This window comes from Protopterus annectens, chromosome 1.part2 (assembly GCF_019279795.1).
Source record: "Protopterus annectens isolate FY-2018-M chromosome 1.part2, PAN1.0, whole genome shotgun sequence".
Lineage (NCBI taxonomy): Eukaryota > Metazoa > Chordata > Ceratodontiformes > Protopteridae > Protopterus > Protopterus annectens.
This window is the reverse complement of record NC_056727.1, coordinates 593415529-593432794: the sequence shown is the minus strand read 5'-3', so window position 1 is coordinate 593432794 and position 17266 is coordinate 593415529. Positions and strand designations below refer to the sequence as shown.

The 17266-nt window shown below is 40.3% G+C and overlaps 1 protein-coding gene across 3 annotated transcripts in view; it reads left to right on the top strand.

Moving 5' to 3' along the window:
* Positions 1-17266, top strand: part of AIDA (axin interactor, dorsalization associated) — an 857654-nt gene that overhangs the window by 745827 nt on the left and 94561 nt on the right. For 2 of the 3 annotated variants that reach the window (XM_044057871.1, XM_044057878.1), the window contains one exon: positions 4613-4735. The exons of the other annotated variant lie outside the window; for it this stretch is intronic. In XM_044057871.1, coding sequence (XP_043913806.1) covers positions 4613-4735 — 123 coding nt within the window. The remainder of the gene's footprint in view (positions 1-4612; positions 4736-17266) is intronic. 3 annotated transcript variants of the gene reach the window in all.

The window sequence follows — 17266 nt, the reverse complement described above, 5'->3', positions numbered from 1 at the left end:
TAAATGTGAACTTGTTAATATGGTTTGATTACTTTATATAAATATAGTTTGCTTGCGTCACAACTGACAATTCAGTAAAGGTTAAAAAAAGAATGACTTACTCCTGCTGTTGTTTGAACACTGTTAAACAGTCTCTGAGCCAGCGTGGTAGGATAGCATTACATAATGTATTGTATTTGCTGAAATTTGCATAAAGCAATCATTGCTTTGTCTTATACTTGTGTGTGTGGGGAGAGTTGCACTGTATTTAAGAGCAGCAGGTTGGCCAAACTTTATCTTGTTTGTGTTATTTTGCCCCAAGTTCCTGCCAACCATCAAGCCTTCCCTCAGTCAAACACCAGAAATGAGGTAATTTTCTTATTTTGACCAAATCCTACCCCTGGTGTGATATGAGCAAGTACATCATTGCAGGGGCCACCAGTGCTCCGTAGTCTGTGCATGAGTGTTCCCAATATGCACTTATGGGAGCAGCCATCACTAGCCATGCCAATGACTTCCAGGCACCAGCTCCCTTGTATCTGGTAGACCTCTGTTCTTTAGCCAAGACCCTGCAAGCTGTGTGAAATGGGCAGGAACCACTATCTCCCCCAGGTAGAGCACTCCTATCCTCCTTACACCAAGTGCCAAGCTGCTAGTTGAATTCAGATCACACGGGCTGTAGTTAACCTTTTATCTGTCTGTGCTACTGGTACAGGTGAACATAATTTACTTCACTTTTCTTAGCAGTTAAGCATTAACAATGTACACAATAAGTGATTATCTTTAGTAGTTGTTGCAGGATGTGTGTGAAAGCAACTGATCTTTGGCACACAGTTAAGGGACATTGACTTCTCACAGTGCTTGACTCTCAATTATTGAGTTCTTGGCTGTGCTACTATGTGGAGGGCTGTATGTCATTTTATCTCTGTGTGGGTTTTATGCAGGTGCTTTGGTTTACTCCCAACAACCAAAGATATGCCATAGGTGAACTGGAGTTCCTGCAAATGCTCAGAGTTGTGTGTGTGTGTGTGGGTGTGTGCACGTGGGTGTGTGCGCGTGTGGGTGTGTGGGCGTGGGTCTGTGTGTGTGTGTGTGTGTGTGTGTGTGTGTGTGTGTGTGTGTGTGTGTGCACTTCTTATGATAGATTTGGCTTGTCCAGGACAGTCTGAGTCTGTGTGTTTCTGTATTTGTATAAGAAAATAATATCATCAGTTTTTATCAGTTCTCACACACACACACACAAAGCAGAACACGACTCTTCTAGGTAGCGGTGAGACAGAAAGAAACAGTTAAGTTATTGTCTTTATAGCATAGAAAAGGCTCTAAACTACATCTCATAATTTCTGGGGGCCTTGCTGCTGCTACACCCTGAGCTATAAAAAATGAATTTTGACACTGGCTTAGAAGGGTGTCTTGCCTTGGACCCATCTAGTCTAAAATCAAGCCTACACAGAGGTGTGCACATAAGTTCTGTGGAGCTTGGATGGGGGGGCTGGGGGCAATGTTGTCATTATTTCTTCAATTTTCTACACAATCAAACCTCAGAGGTGTAGAGCTTGTGTGGGGACTGAAGATAGTGTGATCATTATTTTTTTAAATGCCTTCCTAATCAGATTTCAGAGATGTGTCCAGAAGATCCCAGGTAAGAATTATGTATCCTCACAAGCATTTATTTTCAGTTTGTTGGGAGTTATTTTGTCAGCTTTGAAAATTAAGTCTTGGACGCAATGTATTTCTTTCTAAAAAAACATGTATATATAAAAACATATGTGTTTGTGTATATTTACATGGATCCCCATCAAATTATTGACTCTTCGGAAAGTTGAACTTCATAAGGTCGAGACCATATGTTTGACTTTCTGAAAAGTCGAAGGATTTGTATGGAGGTAGTTGTACAGTGGGGGTCGGGGAATTTACCCTTTCATCCATTGCATTGCATCTCAGAATTGGAATATAGAATTTGCAGGAGTTGGGCAGGGGGGCTGCCCCCCCCCTTGCAAAAATGTAGATTTTTGTTGTTTTTGTCTTTTCAGAAAGTTTTTTTTTTAATTTTTTTTTTATTTTACATTTGTTGACCGGGCTAGTCCAGCTGGATTATTTCCATTTTCAGTGGAGGCCCGGGGAGAAAAGCTCCACAGATTATAACAAGGTTATAGAAATTGAACATATACAATCAATGTTTGTGGCATAGACATTGAGCCACCATGCATACTTCTTAGTCTAGATCAAGTAGTAGAAAACATATGGTACTATCTACGTATTCAGAAAGGCATAAAATTCTTTTAAAGACTGCCCTCCCTTTGGTTCATTTAAAAAAAATGTTCAGTCATTAAGTCGTTTGGCATCACAGAGAAAGATTGCAGTTTTGAAGTAAGGAAATATGTTAGTAGAAAGTTGATTAGTCTGGATTGGTACAAGAGCAGAGCCAAAAGTTGTTAAGATGTCGAAGAAGATGTTTTTTAAAAAGGTCAAAGGAGCCTATAGAGGTAATGTGTGAAGGAAGATTATTCCATATTTTGCCTACTGAGTTGGAAAAAAGGCAGTTACCTGCAGAATTAGTAATTCGTGTAGTGTTAACTTGTAGCTTTTCAGCGGAGCTGAGCTGTTTCAAGTTGTTATAGGGGATCAAGAGGTTACTAAGAGCTGGTGTTTTTGATGGTTGATATAGAATGTTATGTGTTATTAAGAGTTGTTGATATATAATCTTGTTGGGAAGTTCTAACCAGTGTTAAGTGTTTTAAGTTTAGACAGTGGTGCGTTCTGTGTTGGGTTGCTGTGGCAAAGCGAGCTATATTGTGGTAGGATGTAGTAAGTTTCTTCAGGTTGCTTTTAGAGAGATTAGTGTAAATAGAGGAGGCATACATTAGAGTAGAGATCAGGTGTGATTGTGCTAAAGTGGTCCTTGCTTCTGGTGTAAGGTAAGGTTTGATTCTGTACAGTGAACCAATTTTTTTATTAACTGCTTTTATAGTGTTATTGATGTGGTGGTCATAGTTAAGATTATTATCACTAGTAACACCAAGCAGTTTGGTTGTGGAGTCAGGGGAGATGAGGGAGTTATCACTTGCAGTAATAGAGAAGTGTAGCTGAGGAGATTTGTGGGTAGGTGAGAAAAGAAGTAGTTTTGTTTTCTTTGGATTGAGGAGGAGACATCTTTTTGAGAACCAGTGTTCGACAGTAGAAAAGGTAGATTGTGTCAGTGACTGGAGTTCAGATTGAGTGGAGGCTGTGCAGAAAATGGTAGAATCATCTGCATATTGTATACATGTAGTGTTTGGGATAGAAGATTGGAGGTCGTTAATAAAGATAGAGAATAAGAGTGGGCCTAGTATAGATCCTTGTGGTACTCCTAAAGAGATAGGTAGTAGAGTAGATAGTGAAGTTTTCCAGAGTACTGCTTGTTGTCGGTTTTCAAGATAGGATGAGAACCAGGTTAAGGTAGAGGAATCCAAAGCAAGGGATTTTAATATGTGTAGAAGAAGTGTATGGTTGACCATGTCGAAGGCTTTTGACAGATCTAGGAAAAGAGAAGAGGTCATTATTTCTTCAATTTTCTACACAATCAAACCTCAGAGGTGTAGAGCTTGTGTGGGGACTGAAGATAGTGTGATCATTATTTTTTTAAATGCCTTCCTAATCAGATTTCAGAGATGTGTCCAGAAGATCCCAGGTAAGAAGTTGAACATATGGTGTTGACTAGATGATGATAGAGTTTATGAAAAGTCGATACATATAACTGAACGTCTTTCCTTAGTCATGATTTTTATTTAGGCAGTCATCAGCTTAAAAGGTTGGGGAATGGACTCTAAAATTAATTTCATAATGTTTAGAACCAAATGGCTTCTGGGAGCCTGAGAGCTCCCAGACTCCTGCCTTAATTTGACTATTTCCTCTATGGTTATTAGAGTGCAGTCTTGGCCAGTTAGGGGGTGTTGAAAATATTGAAGAAATAAGCTGAAAAAACAGAGCATGAGAAAACAAGGAAAAAATGTAATCTTGATAGTGTGAGGAAGACAGGATGTGGGGGCAGGGAGGACATTGTGTTGGGGTGCTCTGTTAACAGTGGGAGGGGTACTGTGGAGCCCTTTGCCTGGGGCTGCATTTCACTTAAGACCAGCCCTGGTGGTGCCTATTATTGTATCAGTTCAGATATCTTAGCTGGCTGTTGTTTAGTTTGCACCCTGCCCCATTTTCCTGTGCACTGTACTCCATGGATACTGTGTCTGTGAATCCAGGCCTTTGTCTTTTAAAAATGCATGTATGAAAGAATGGCTTGGTAGCAGTGTTTTATTTTATACTCCCCCCCCCTCCCCCCCACACACACACACACAGCTGACCATCACCAACAACAGAAAAAATCGTATTGATAAATATGTGATGTAATTCCAGTTTTAAAATATGTTGAATTAACAAATATTTAATGGAGTTTTTTTAGTTGCCAGTTTTGAATCTTTTATCTATAAGAGGATATCTGTGAAAATAAATGATTCATAACCTTAACAATAAAGAAAATATTATGTAGTTGTGCACTTGTTTACCCACATTAATTCACTTTCCATAAAGAAGTAATCAGAGTGCACTCTTCTGTGTAATGCTAGACGATGTTTGACCAATTTGTATGATTTCTAAATAGATCAGAATGGTGTAGACCTCACACCAGTACAAGATACACCGCTTGCTTCAAGGAAAGAAGATATGTACATTCATTTTAATGTGGACGTTGAAATCCAGAAGCACATTGAGCAGTTGGCAAAAGGTTTGTAGTATTTGCTAGTTACATATAATTAATATGATCTGCATCTTCTACATGTAAGTATTGCTTGTGATATTCATAACTACCAGTTTAATACAGAATTGGTAGCATATACACATGTGTCACTGACTACAGTACCGTCATGATTGTCAGCAACCCCTTTTATCCCATTTTTTCATGTGTCAGGGTCTTGCATCACCTCTTGATTCAATGCTGGTCTCCTACCTTCTTCAGTAGTCATGCCAGACTGTCGCAGGTCTTCTCTCAAACAATCCATACACTGCTATGCTGGATGTCCTCCTTGCCTCTTGCCCTTGTCCTTTCTCTCCCAAATATTTTTTTTCACCAAATCATCTTCTGCTTTCATGCACATGTGCCTGAACCATCATAATCTTCTCTTTGAACCCTATGTCATCATTCCTTCATTTGTACCATAGTGCACATCCTACCAGATGTAATGTGTAATACTGACTTACCATTACATCAAATTCGTAAAGACTTACGATCGAAAAACCATAATATCACACAGGTAGCTGATAGAATTTAAAAATATTGACCGATGCCTACAGCATGCGGAAATGCAAGGCACCCATTCCAACTCACATGTAGGCAAAAGAACATCCGTTGTCACCTCAGACATATGTAATACACAGAAGTTAATAAACAAGTGTGACTGTGCACTTTGTAAAAGTCCCATTGCAAGTAAACTTTCATACTGCAGGTATATAGTGACAATATTTACACCTCTCAAATACTGTGATAACCTTTCTAATTAAAGAAAGAATGAATACATATCAGCAATACACAGGTCGGAGACACTGAGTTAAGCACCAAGTGATGCACAGTCTAAACGAAACACGTGCATAAACCATGAAGATGACATAAATAAACTCTTGTAAAATACATAGTAAATATTAGGAAGGGATGGTGCACCACATCACAGCATGAGATTACATCTTTAACAGCACAACATTGGCTCTTAGGAATTCATGTCTCTTTTGCATCTTTCTTTCTTTTTTTTTTTTTTTTTTTTTTGTGAAGAGGCAGGTTTTAACTAATTCTAATGTGCAGTTTGTCAAGGTGGCTCTGTTCCGGACCATTACAGACAGCACTGCTAGCAATTCAGATACGTCTCCCTAGTAAACACCATACATGTTGATGCCACACCTTGACAGAGTTTTCAGTCTGTGTCATGAATAGTTTATGAAGGACTGAGATGTCCCAAAAGTGTACAGGGGACATCTGTGTAAACAGTGTTGTATTCACTGTGTGGGTTGTTAATTTTCTCATTTTCCCCTACATGTAATACTCTGCAAAATATTTTAACAACTCTCTTCCCGACTTCTAAATGTAGCTGCTTGAAACAAGATGCAACTTCCTGTTCATCCAGAAGGGTAAGTGCCAAGAACCTCTTCACCTGCAAATTGAACCATACGTATGAACCATAAAAAGTGCTCAGACCTAATTATTGCACTTTGCACCAGATATGTTGTGCATAATGAAAAAGCAGCCCTTTGACTCAGCACCATTCACATTAGCTGAAATACTTTCTATTGCTATCAGTTCAAAATCACATAAAACGTTCTTTACTGCAGCCTGAAGATGTGCCCCGCTTAACAGCTCGAAAATAGACTACTACATAAGGCTGTAACTACTAAGGGATTTTATAGACTTTAAACAGAACATCAGAAAAGGCAGATTTTTGTGACTGCTATACTTCATGAAGCCATGTATGCTGTAAAACTGTCAGCATTCCTGCTCCCTTTTAAGAAAAGTATTGCAAATATGTTTTGCATAGTAGATAAAACAACTACTGTGGTGTTTGTTGCTGAATCAGACAGACTCTTAAATGAGAAAGAACCATCTTTCAATGGGTTAATTCATGATAGTGATGCTATTTAGGGGAACACCATGGCTACACTAATTTTCATTATGTTTGCTCCGAGCACAGCATTGTCCTTCCAGCTGGCATAGATACAGTTGTTTCCAACTATGTGCCTGCTGTCATTTTTTTTGACAGTGAGTCACACTCTGCACATCTTTGCCCTATTGTTAAGGTCACTACAGGCAATATATCTCGCCACCTCTATAGGATCGCTAACATGGTGATGACAGGTCATCCTTTTTAATTCCTCACTAATGCCTTTACGCTTGTCAAGAGATGTTCGCCTGCAAGCCCAATACTTTATACTTTCACAGCGTTTTTCTTTGTTATACACATATCCATCAATGAGTAGTATGTCCTTCCTTTTCTAGGATTTTGTTTGTTATACATTGCTATGAATCCTGTGGTGCATCATTGCTGTGCTTATGTAATGTACTTGAGGATGCACAATGGAGTACGGCTGACATCCGCTTATATAGTCTTTCACTATATTGAAATTCAATTATGTACTGGTGAGATATTTTGGTGTTTTGATCTTTACAGATTCGATATTTTAAAGTAGAACTGCATCCTACCACCTGTCTCAAGCATTTCATCTCCATCACTAATAGGTTCCTCAGCTGCTCTGCCTTCCATGGCCCATGTTTCTATACCATACAGACGTACTGGTTGCACACCTTAGTTTTCAGCTTCTTTGGCATTCTTCTGTCATATACGATGCCTGATACTCTGCCAGTTGGCTGCTGCCCCTCTGATTCTAGCTTTGACCTCCTTTTCTCCTCAACAACTCCTCCCAGATACTTGAAGCTGTTACCCTGTTCAGCTGTGTTCCTTCTGTCTCCGTTTTTAGCTTCTTCTCATTTCCCTCATTTGTTGCCATGGCAGCTGTCTTATCTGTACTCAAGTTTCATTCGTATGTTTTAAACTTTTCATTCCATTCATCTGTCATTTTCTGAAGTTCATGTTCAGAGTTTGTGTGCATGTCTACATACAACAGCTTTGTTGATCTGTCTCCTGTTTACTGTATTCCACCAGTAGTATGAATAGCATTTGTCTCATAGCTGAACCCTGATGAACTCTCCACTCCCGCTGGGAACCCCTCTGCGAGTCCAAATACTGTCCGTGCTTATGTCACTGGATCCTTGTAAACAACCTGCAGTAATTCCACCAGTGTTTCTGGGGCTTGGAACCATCAAAATGCATCACTGATCAGCTTCCTTCAAGTCTAGGAGTGTCCAGTTTGACTCTTTCCTCATCTTAAGCTTCTTCTCCACTATCTGCCTCTTTGCAAACATTGGATCGGTTGTGCTGCATCCTGATCTGAATCTGGACTGCTCATCTCTCATCTTACTTTCTACTACTCTGCGTATTTATCAGTTACCCTATTGCACTTGTATGCAGTCTGATCTGAGTTTGATACCTGTGTACTGCCCACAGCTGTGAATGACCCCTTGTTTTCTTGTACATTGGCACTAGAATGCTTATTTTACATTCATTTGGGGTATGCATTTCTCTAAATACTACTATGAGCACTCACAGTAGCTGTTTCTTCTCTAAATGTATTAAGTTTTAACAATGCTTGTAAGACCGTTTTTGTAAAGTTCCACAGTCATCTTGCCCATTCGTGGCATATTAACTTGATCAGAGTGTATTTCAGTCTATTAAGTATTTTGTAAACATTTTCCAGAGGAATATTTAAAAAAACACAAATAAGTACCGAATGGGTACAGTATATGCTGAATATCCTCGGAAGGGCATCTTCCAGCACAGTACAGATTTGAGCATGTTGTAAATTACGGCCAGTTGTATGATCTTTTTTTTTTTGTTGTTTTGTAAAAAATCCTAAAAAGTTATGCATTTTTCCAGAGAAAACTTTATTTTATTATTTTCTTTACATGTAATTGAAGGATATGATGATGGTACATCATTCTTTTTTGTTTTCACTCTCAAATCAGCAGAGACAAACGCACTGTTTTAATGCCTAATTTCCTTTGAATATATTTCCATAATGTTCTTGAAGCTCATTCACTCTTCTGTTGTCAGACTGCTTATTCCACTTGAGTCACTAAGGATCCACACTTGAAACTTCCCCCCTAATATTCATCAGGTCAAATCAGTGGAACTATTGCCATTAGGCAGTAAGACTCTGGAATCATTCCATTTAAGGCTAATGTTAATGTTTGTAAGCTTGAATTCCTGCTGAATTGTTTAAAATTCTGCAGAATTATGCTCTTACAATGTTACTCATAGTTTGCCAGTAGATTTGGAAAGCAGAGCGATGGCCATTAGATTTAAAAAAAAATGAAATTATCGTCCATTCTCAAAAAGTGCTGAAATTATCCAAAAACAGCAGCGGTTTCACCTGCTTGGAAGGTAATATTCAAGATCTTGCAAGTTAATGTTCAGTAATATATAGACCAAAAACCAACAAATATACAAGCTGGTCTGAGATGCAGAAGAGGCACCAAAGATCACATTGTCAGCATATTCTGGGTAATAGTGAACGCTTGGGAGTTCAAGAAAAAAATATTTACTTCTGCTTTATAAGCTACTCTAAAACCATTTGCTTATGCAAACTTTAATAAACTGTGGCAAGTTCTTAGAGAAGTGGGAATACTGAGCCACCTTATTTACCTTCTGTGGCATCTGTATGTAAACCAGGATATGAATATGAAATAACTGGCTAGTTCAAGACTGGGAAAGTAATGTAACAAGGCTGTGTATTGCCACCCTACATACTTAAATACTGACTCTATGACATGGAATACTGAGATATATAAATCATATGCTTGAACCAGAATTGCCAGGAAGAATATCAACAACCTCAGATATGTAGATAATAGTAATCTGGTGGCTGAAAGTGAGGAGGAACTGAAGAGCCTTTTGGTGAAAGTAAAAGTAGAAAGTCCAAAAGCTGACTTTTGGTCAGCTTAAAAATAAGATTGTTACCTAGCCCAGTCAGTTCTTTGCAAATAAGCCAGACTCCTTGGCTCAGAGGATTGGAGCCCTTAATATGACCCAGGTAACTAAGACTTGATTAGCATGCTGGCACTGGAGGATCCAGGCAGGGAGGGGGAGGAGTAAAGGGGTGTAACCCACTTACTTCTCCTCGAAAGCCACCACTTGTGCTTAAAGGGGTGTGAGGCTGCTTAGGTGGAATGTCCTTTGTGAAGGTAAGGGAATGGCCTCTTCAGTCAGCCCATTGCACCACTTTCCACAACACCTGGCCGAATGCATGGAGGGAGATTAGAACCAGTAAGTAAAAATGCCAGACCGCCTCTGACTGTTGCCTAAATGATGGCCTCTTCTGGCCAACACACCCCATCTATGAAGAATGAATGGATCTATTGGTTTGGAAGGGGATGTTGATTTGCAGGCAGAGGGGTCAAAAAAACAGCAAAAAAAAAAAAAAAAAGAATCTTTACAGATAGATGGGGAAGAAGTGGAGTTCATGACTGGTTTTATTTTCCTGAGCTCAAGGATCTCTGCACTAGTGATTGCAACCATGAAATTAAGACAGTTGCTTCTTGGGAGGAAAGTGTGAAAAATATGGATAAGATTTTAAAGAGAAAAGATAACACATTGTCAGCAAAGGTCTGTGTAGTCAAAGCTATGTTTTTCCAGCAATATCGTATGACATATTACTGATTAAATTAAAGCTTTTGAACTGTGCTGGTGGAAAAATTATGTTTGAGAATTTTGTGAACTTCATGCTCAACTTGCTCAGTACTTGAGCGAATAAATCCAGACTGTTCACTTGAATGCCTAATAGTAAAACTAAACTAAAATGCAGTTAATTTAGCTGCATAATGCATGATTCGCGGAAGAAGGCGCTGTTGCTAAGAAAGAGTAAAGGTTCACGGGAGAAGGCACGTTTGCTAGGAAAGAGTAAAGGCAAAAGAAGAAGGGGTGGCAATGGCTAAGATGGATCAACGGCAATACAGAAGTAATGAATATGAATGTACATGACCTTAAAGAAGCAGCTATGCCACACAGGTCTGCTGTAGTAAAGTCTCACTGAGGTCATAAAGAGTCAGAGTCACAAAGCAATAACAATTCTGGCTGTGTGATGCTGTGGCAAGGCTAGCAGGCTTAGGCAGGATGTTGTGCTTAAGGCTGCTCTTCCTTCCTAGGGGTGGTTCTAGTTGGTCATCCCTCCCAGGCTCTGAATGAGGGACTCCAGGGAGGAATCAATGTCTCACTGGAGTAGAAGGCCTGTGTCACTCTAACCTTTCGTCCCTTATCGTCTTGCACACCAAGAAAGAATAATCTTCCCTCTTAGAACAAGGAGGGCCCTGAGATGTCAAACAGTGTTGCTTCCCCCAGTTGTCCTGGGAAGAGCACCCATGCAGGCCCAGCAGCCACAGTCCTGACTACAGTCTAAGACTGTTAGAAAGACTATCTCACCAAGTTTGGCATGGCTTGGATCACCATCACAAAGGACCATTGGGTGACAGCTACAGTTATGGGTAACTACACCTTAAAGCTGTTAAGTCTTTCCAAAAAGAGCATCACTCAGAAACCAGGATATTTCAAAAGAGCTTTTGACAGACCCAGACTTTATTTCTCGGAGAGGTCATAGAAGCTGTCCTTTCAGAATGAGACCAGGTGTACTCCTACATTCTCATGTGTGCAAATGGGATCCCTGGTGATCTCAACAAGCACATGTATTATATCAAGTTGCAGATGGTGATATTCTGAAATTCATGACTTGTCTCCTATGTCATGTGTGTACTCCAATAGCATCACTGAACATGTCAGTCAGCTTCTAGCTCATCAGTACTGGAGGCCCACACAGATGTTTCTTCAGTTCAGTGTGCAAGGGTGGCACTTGTATTGTAAATGTTGCCATTTGGTCTTTCCACTGTTCCCAGAGTGGTGACCATGGTGCTTGAATGCCTTCAAGGAGAACAAAATTAATGTTTTCCCTTCCTGCACCTGGTGCCCTCTGTCGAAAGAAAGTCCCATTTTGTGACCTATGGAGGTCTTCATAAGTTGGGTGAAGATCTATCTGATTGCATCTTAGAGAAGTGAATTCTTTGACAGACAGGCATTCTCTGGTGGTGTTCATTCCTGCCTGTGCAAACAGCCAAGGAAGCCTTTTCATTATCAGCCTGAGTGAGGATACTGCAGAAAATCCACACTCAGACCTGCTTGTGGCCTGCAGGCTTGATCGCAGCTTCATTGCCTTTTGTACACCTGGGAATGTGAGGGTTGCAGTGAAATTAAGTCATCATTAACTGCAGAGTAACCGCATTTACATATCTGTTCCTAATGTTACTCTTTTCACCTGTCTTTTTACGGAGGGTGGATAATCTGCTCCATATTCATTGTTCTTTTCTTCCTGCAGCAAAACCCATTACAGTTTCTGAAGACAGACACTTCTCTAATGGGTTTGGGAACTCCCATTAGCTTGTCCATGGTTCAAGGAAAATACCAGCTTCCCTCCTTCTAAGAGTGTGGGGGGGGGTGCCATGGCTCCCATATAAATCAGCTAGAGCTTTGAGCAGTGCTACCTGTCATGAGGGCTTAGAATAGGGTGCCAAAAATGGGGCCCCCCTGGTTAGGTCTGAAAGAGACTGGCTGTTGTCATAGCTAAGTAGATAAAAGTGCAGATGCTCATAACTGTTATGAAGAGGAAGTGCAGGTCTGACAAAAAACAGAAACATGGTGTCTGTGTCTGTGTGTGCATGTGTGTTGTACCTTTAAGAAGTGTTTCAAGGACAGCACATGCATATAAATATCAAGCATGCACTAGCTTCAGTGCCATTTTGAGAGTATAGCCAGAGAGTGAGTGTGTGTGAGTGTGATAGCTAGCTTGTTTGTAAGTTTATCTAAGTTAACTTTATTAAGTCTCAATTCTGATGTGTTTTTACATAATAAAGCTGCTTGGACAGAACCCAGCGAAGTTAGTCTGTTTTATCCTGACCAGACGAGTGACATGGTGTCAGAACTGGGATTCTAGAGACTGCTTTTCAAAGCTAAGAAGTGCAGAGTTAACAGTGAAGATGAACTAAGAGAACCGAATACAAAAAAAGGCCAGAAACGATCCAAAGGTAATGAAAACTTGGACAAACTATTTATTTATTAAAAAAGATAAAATGGAGCATTACAAGAGCACAGAACACATTATTAAACAAGCAAGAAGCACAGAAAAGTTTGTTACTTAAAATAAATGCTTAAAATTAAGATATTTGATAAAACATCATCATCATCAGTCCCCTTTTTCCCATTTTTTCCTACATGGCGTCAGGGTATCGTGTTAACTGTCGCCAACTCTCTCAATTTAATGTCACACTCCTGCCTGACTGTCGCAGATCTTCTTTCACACAATCCATCCACCTCTTTGCTGGATTTCCTTGCTTCCTCTTACCTTCTTCCTGTCTGTCCCAAATCTTCCTCACCAGATTTTCTTCTGCTTTTCTGCACGTGTCCAAACCATCATAATCTGTTCTCTCTGATCTTTTCTGCAATTGGAGCTACTTTGGCTTCTGCTGTTATGTCCTCATTTCTTCGTCTGTCCCACAGTGTGCATCCTACCACCCTTCTTAGGCACTTCATTTCCATCACCTCTAGCTTCTTCAACTGTTCTGCCTTTACTGCCCAGGTTTCTGCACCATACAGTAGTACTGGTCGCACCACTGTCTTGTACACCTTACGTTTCAGCTCCTTTGGCATTCTTCTGTCATAGACTACACCTGACATTCTGTGCCATTTGGCTGCAGCCCCTCTGATTCTAGCTTTGACCTAATTCAGACTTCCCTTCTCCTCAACCACCCCTCCTAGATACTTGAAGGTGTTTACCTGTTCCACTATCCTCCCTTCTATCTCTATTATTATCTTCTTCTGATTTCCCCAATTTGCTGCCATTACCACCATCTTATCTGTGCTTACTTTCATCCCATGTGCCTTGAGTTTTGCATTCCATTCTCCTATACTTTTCTGAAGTTCTTGCTCAGAGTCTGCCTGTAATGCCACATTGTCTGCATACAGCAACTTTGTTGATCTGTCCTTTCCGACCTGTGTGCTAATGTAGTCCATCACCAGTATGAACAGCAGTGGGCTCAGAGCTGAACCCTGGTGTACCCCCACTCCCACTGGGAATCTGCTCTGTGAGGCTGAACAATGTTCGTACTTGAGTCATTGAGTCCTTGTACATAGCCTGCACTAATTCTACCAATGTTTCTGGGACTTCAAACCACTGTACTGCCCAGATCAGCTTTCTTGGGACCTTGTCGTATGCTTTCTGTAAGTCTAGGAATGCCCAGTTGGACTCTCTCCTCATCTCTAACTTCTTCTCAAGTATCTGTCTCACTGCAAACATCAGGTCAGTTGTACTACATCCTGATCTGAATCCAAACTACTCATCTCCCATCTTGCATTCTAATATTCTGCGTATTAGTTTATCGTCACAATCTCCAGAATTTCCATGCAATTTGATAGGACTTTGAGGTTTCCATACTGCCCACAGTTGTGGATGTCCCCTTTGTTTTTGTACACTGGCACAAGTATGCTTATTCTACAGTCATCTGAAATATGCCTTTCTCTCCACACTGCTATGAGTGCCCTCAGGAGCCATTTCTCTCCTATCTCACCCAGCATCTTTATCGTTTCTGCTGTAACCTCACCTGAGTCTGCTGCTTTCCCTGACTTCATTTTCCTTAGTGCTGTTCTTACTTCTTCTAGGGTGGACTCCTCTTCTTTGCTTATCGTAGGCTGTTTCTGGGACAGTACTTCTGTGGGGTTTTCTTCATTCAGAAGCTGCTGGAAATACTCCTTCCGCCTGCCTTTGATGTCCTGTGGACTGGTGAGCAGGTTGTTGCTGGCATCTCTTATGAAGGGTGTCTGACTATCTTCTTTATCTTTCTGTCTTTGCCTTGCAACCTCATATAGTTTCTTTGTGCTACTTACTGAGTCACTTTCCAGAAGTTGGTAGAGTGCCTCCAATGCCCTATTCTTTGCTATTGCAATTTCTTTCTTAGTTTCTTTGTTAGCCAACCAGTAGTCCTTCCTTGCCTGGTCAGTCTTTTCTATCTCCCACTTCTTCCTGCACTCCTTCTTTCTTTTGATGACTTCCTAGACTTCTGCATTCCACCACCAGCTTTCCTTATGTACTTTATTTCCATACCTGGCTCGGCCACATATTTTTTCTGTAGTCCTAACACATGCTGCTCTTAGGCGCTGCCATTCTTGCTCAACTCCACCTATTTCCTCCTCCTCTTGGGGTCCTAGAGGCCTGAGTAATTCCTTGAATTGCTGTACGTTCTTTCCAGTCAACTTCTAGCTCTTCAGCCTGGTCTCTGTTGACCTTTACAGCCTTCCCTGACCACTGCTTGCAACTGATTGTAGCAACTAGTGTTTTATGCTGTGGGCTGACTATTTCACTGGGGGTGACTTTGCAATCATGGATTCTACTCCAGTGTATTTTCCTTACTACAAGGAAGTCTACCTGAGTTGCACGTTGGTTACTCTTGTATGTGATCTTGTGACTGCCGCTCTTTCTCAACCATGTGTTGGCTACTATTAAGCCATTTGCCAGACAGAACGTAAGGGGTTTGGAATTACCTCAGAATTGCAAAATGAGCATGTTTAGAGTAAAATGAGCACAAGAAAAGTATAATGGGCCTGAAAAAAAGGTTAAACGAGCAAAACAAATGTAATAAAGGGCAGAAAAGGGCATGTTAAGCATAAATAAAGCAAAGCAACTGCATGTTTTGGCAAAGTACTGTGTTTTGGCATAAACTACTGTTTCGCATTGATTGAAGCTATTCAGGGCATAACTAGAGTTATTTGAAGTATCTCAAAGTGTGTAAAAGTGCTTATTACTGTGCATTTATTCCGAAGAGTTTATTTGTGTGCAATGTGCAACTATCTCGTAAAGTGCAGTCAAAGTACAGACATTTCAATACGTTTCTTGTACTGGGTGTGTCTGTTCACAGAGTGCAGCCATTACAGAGTGTTTCTTGCACTGTCAAGAATTATTTAGCAAAGTACAGCCATTTTGGGAAAGTTTCAGTGTTATGTGTACTGTTTATTCGCAAAATGCAATTACTTCAAAATGTTTTTACTCTGTGCTTCTTCTGCCCAGTTTATTTGCACAGTGCAGTTACTTTGAAATGTTTCTTACACTTATAAGAGATGATTTCTTACAGTACAGTGATTTCAAGAGTATTCTTGTGCCCGGGAGACTTATTTCACAAAGTTAGTTATTCAGAGGCTTGTTGTACTATTGGACATAGTTACAAGTAGTGGCATAAATTTCTGGAATTGGCTTGCATTGTGTTTTACTGTAATTTGTTGGCATGGCAGATGAATTTGAAAAACCATCACCACTTTTATTTGATCATAATGTTGCAGAGAACTGGAGAATATTTGAGCAAGAGTTTGATATTTTTATACAAATAGCTTATTCTAATAAAGATGCACACACCAAGGCATTCATTTTCCTAAGCTGGGCCAGAGGCCTTTGAAAGAGAGCATTGATTTGTATATGCATCAGCAGTATATGAAGGAGAAGGGGAAAACAGTCATATTGTTGTACAGGCTGAATCAAGAAAGGACCCCGAGTGTTTGAAATGCAAATTCAGGGAAATGTGCAACCCCTGGACAAATGTTACATTAGAGAGACTCTTGTTTTACACAAGAGAACAAAAGCAAGGAGAACCTGTTGCAGCTTATATTACTGACTTGAGAAACAAAGCTAAAATGTGCAGGTCTGGTGACTTAAAAGATGAGTTAATAAAGGACAGACGTGCGTGGTATTAATAGTGCTGCAGTGAGAAAGATGCTTTGTGACAGTGATTTAATGCTGAGCTAAGCTATTGAGATTTGTCAAATCCATGAAGTTAAAAAAAGGCACACAGGTATGCTTGCAAGTGACAAGAGCATGGTTTCAGTAGGCTCCAGAGCAGATGTAGACAGCATGCAACATGTGGCAAGCAGAAGCAGGTCTAAGAACATGGCAGCTGTAACCCATGCGAGTGTGGCAGGTAATACCCGTACTTTCCCAGCAAGTTCTAAGACTAGTTCAGTGAGAAGGGCATGCTCAGTGCAGTACAAGGGTGAGTCAGCAAAACCCAAATCAAGCTTTATTGTTAATTTTCGCAATTGTGGTGCCAGTCATGAGTCTAAAAGCGAAAAGTGATTCGCATTTGGTCAGCAATGCCACAATTGCACAAAATGGAACCATTTTCAAAAGTTTTACAAATCAAGTAAACCTCACACAGTTATAAAGAAGGGTCATAGAGAGCTGCAACTCTTCTTTCTATGTAGTTGGTGTATAAGTAATTGGTGAAAAGGTTGATGCAATAAATATGTTGGCAAAGAATTTAATATTTTTTACTGTCCAGATCAATGGTAAGTCCACCGAGCTTGAAGTAGACACTAGTTCAAATTGTAATGTTATGTCAGCAGACACATTTGCTAGGGTGAGAGCTGGTGAGCAACTTAATGTGGCCAGTTGTGCAAAACTTGTTGCTTATGGAGGTGAAGAAATTCAGACTGAAGGCTCAGTAGTGCTTTCATGTTATCTGGCTAGATACTGCTACAGCTTGCTATTCTATGTAGTCTGAAGACCTGTGCAATCATTGTTGAGTCTCAGAGACCGTTTGAGAATGAACCTGCTTTCCTTTACCAAAGAAGTTCATCAT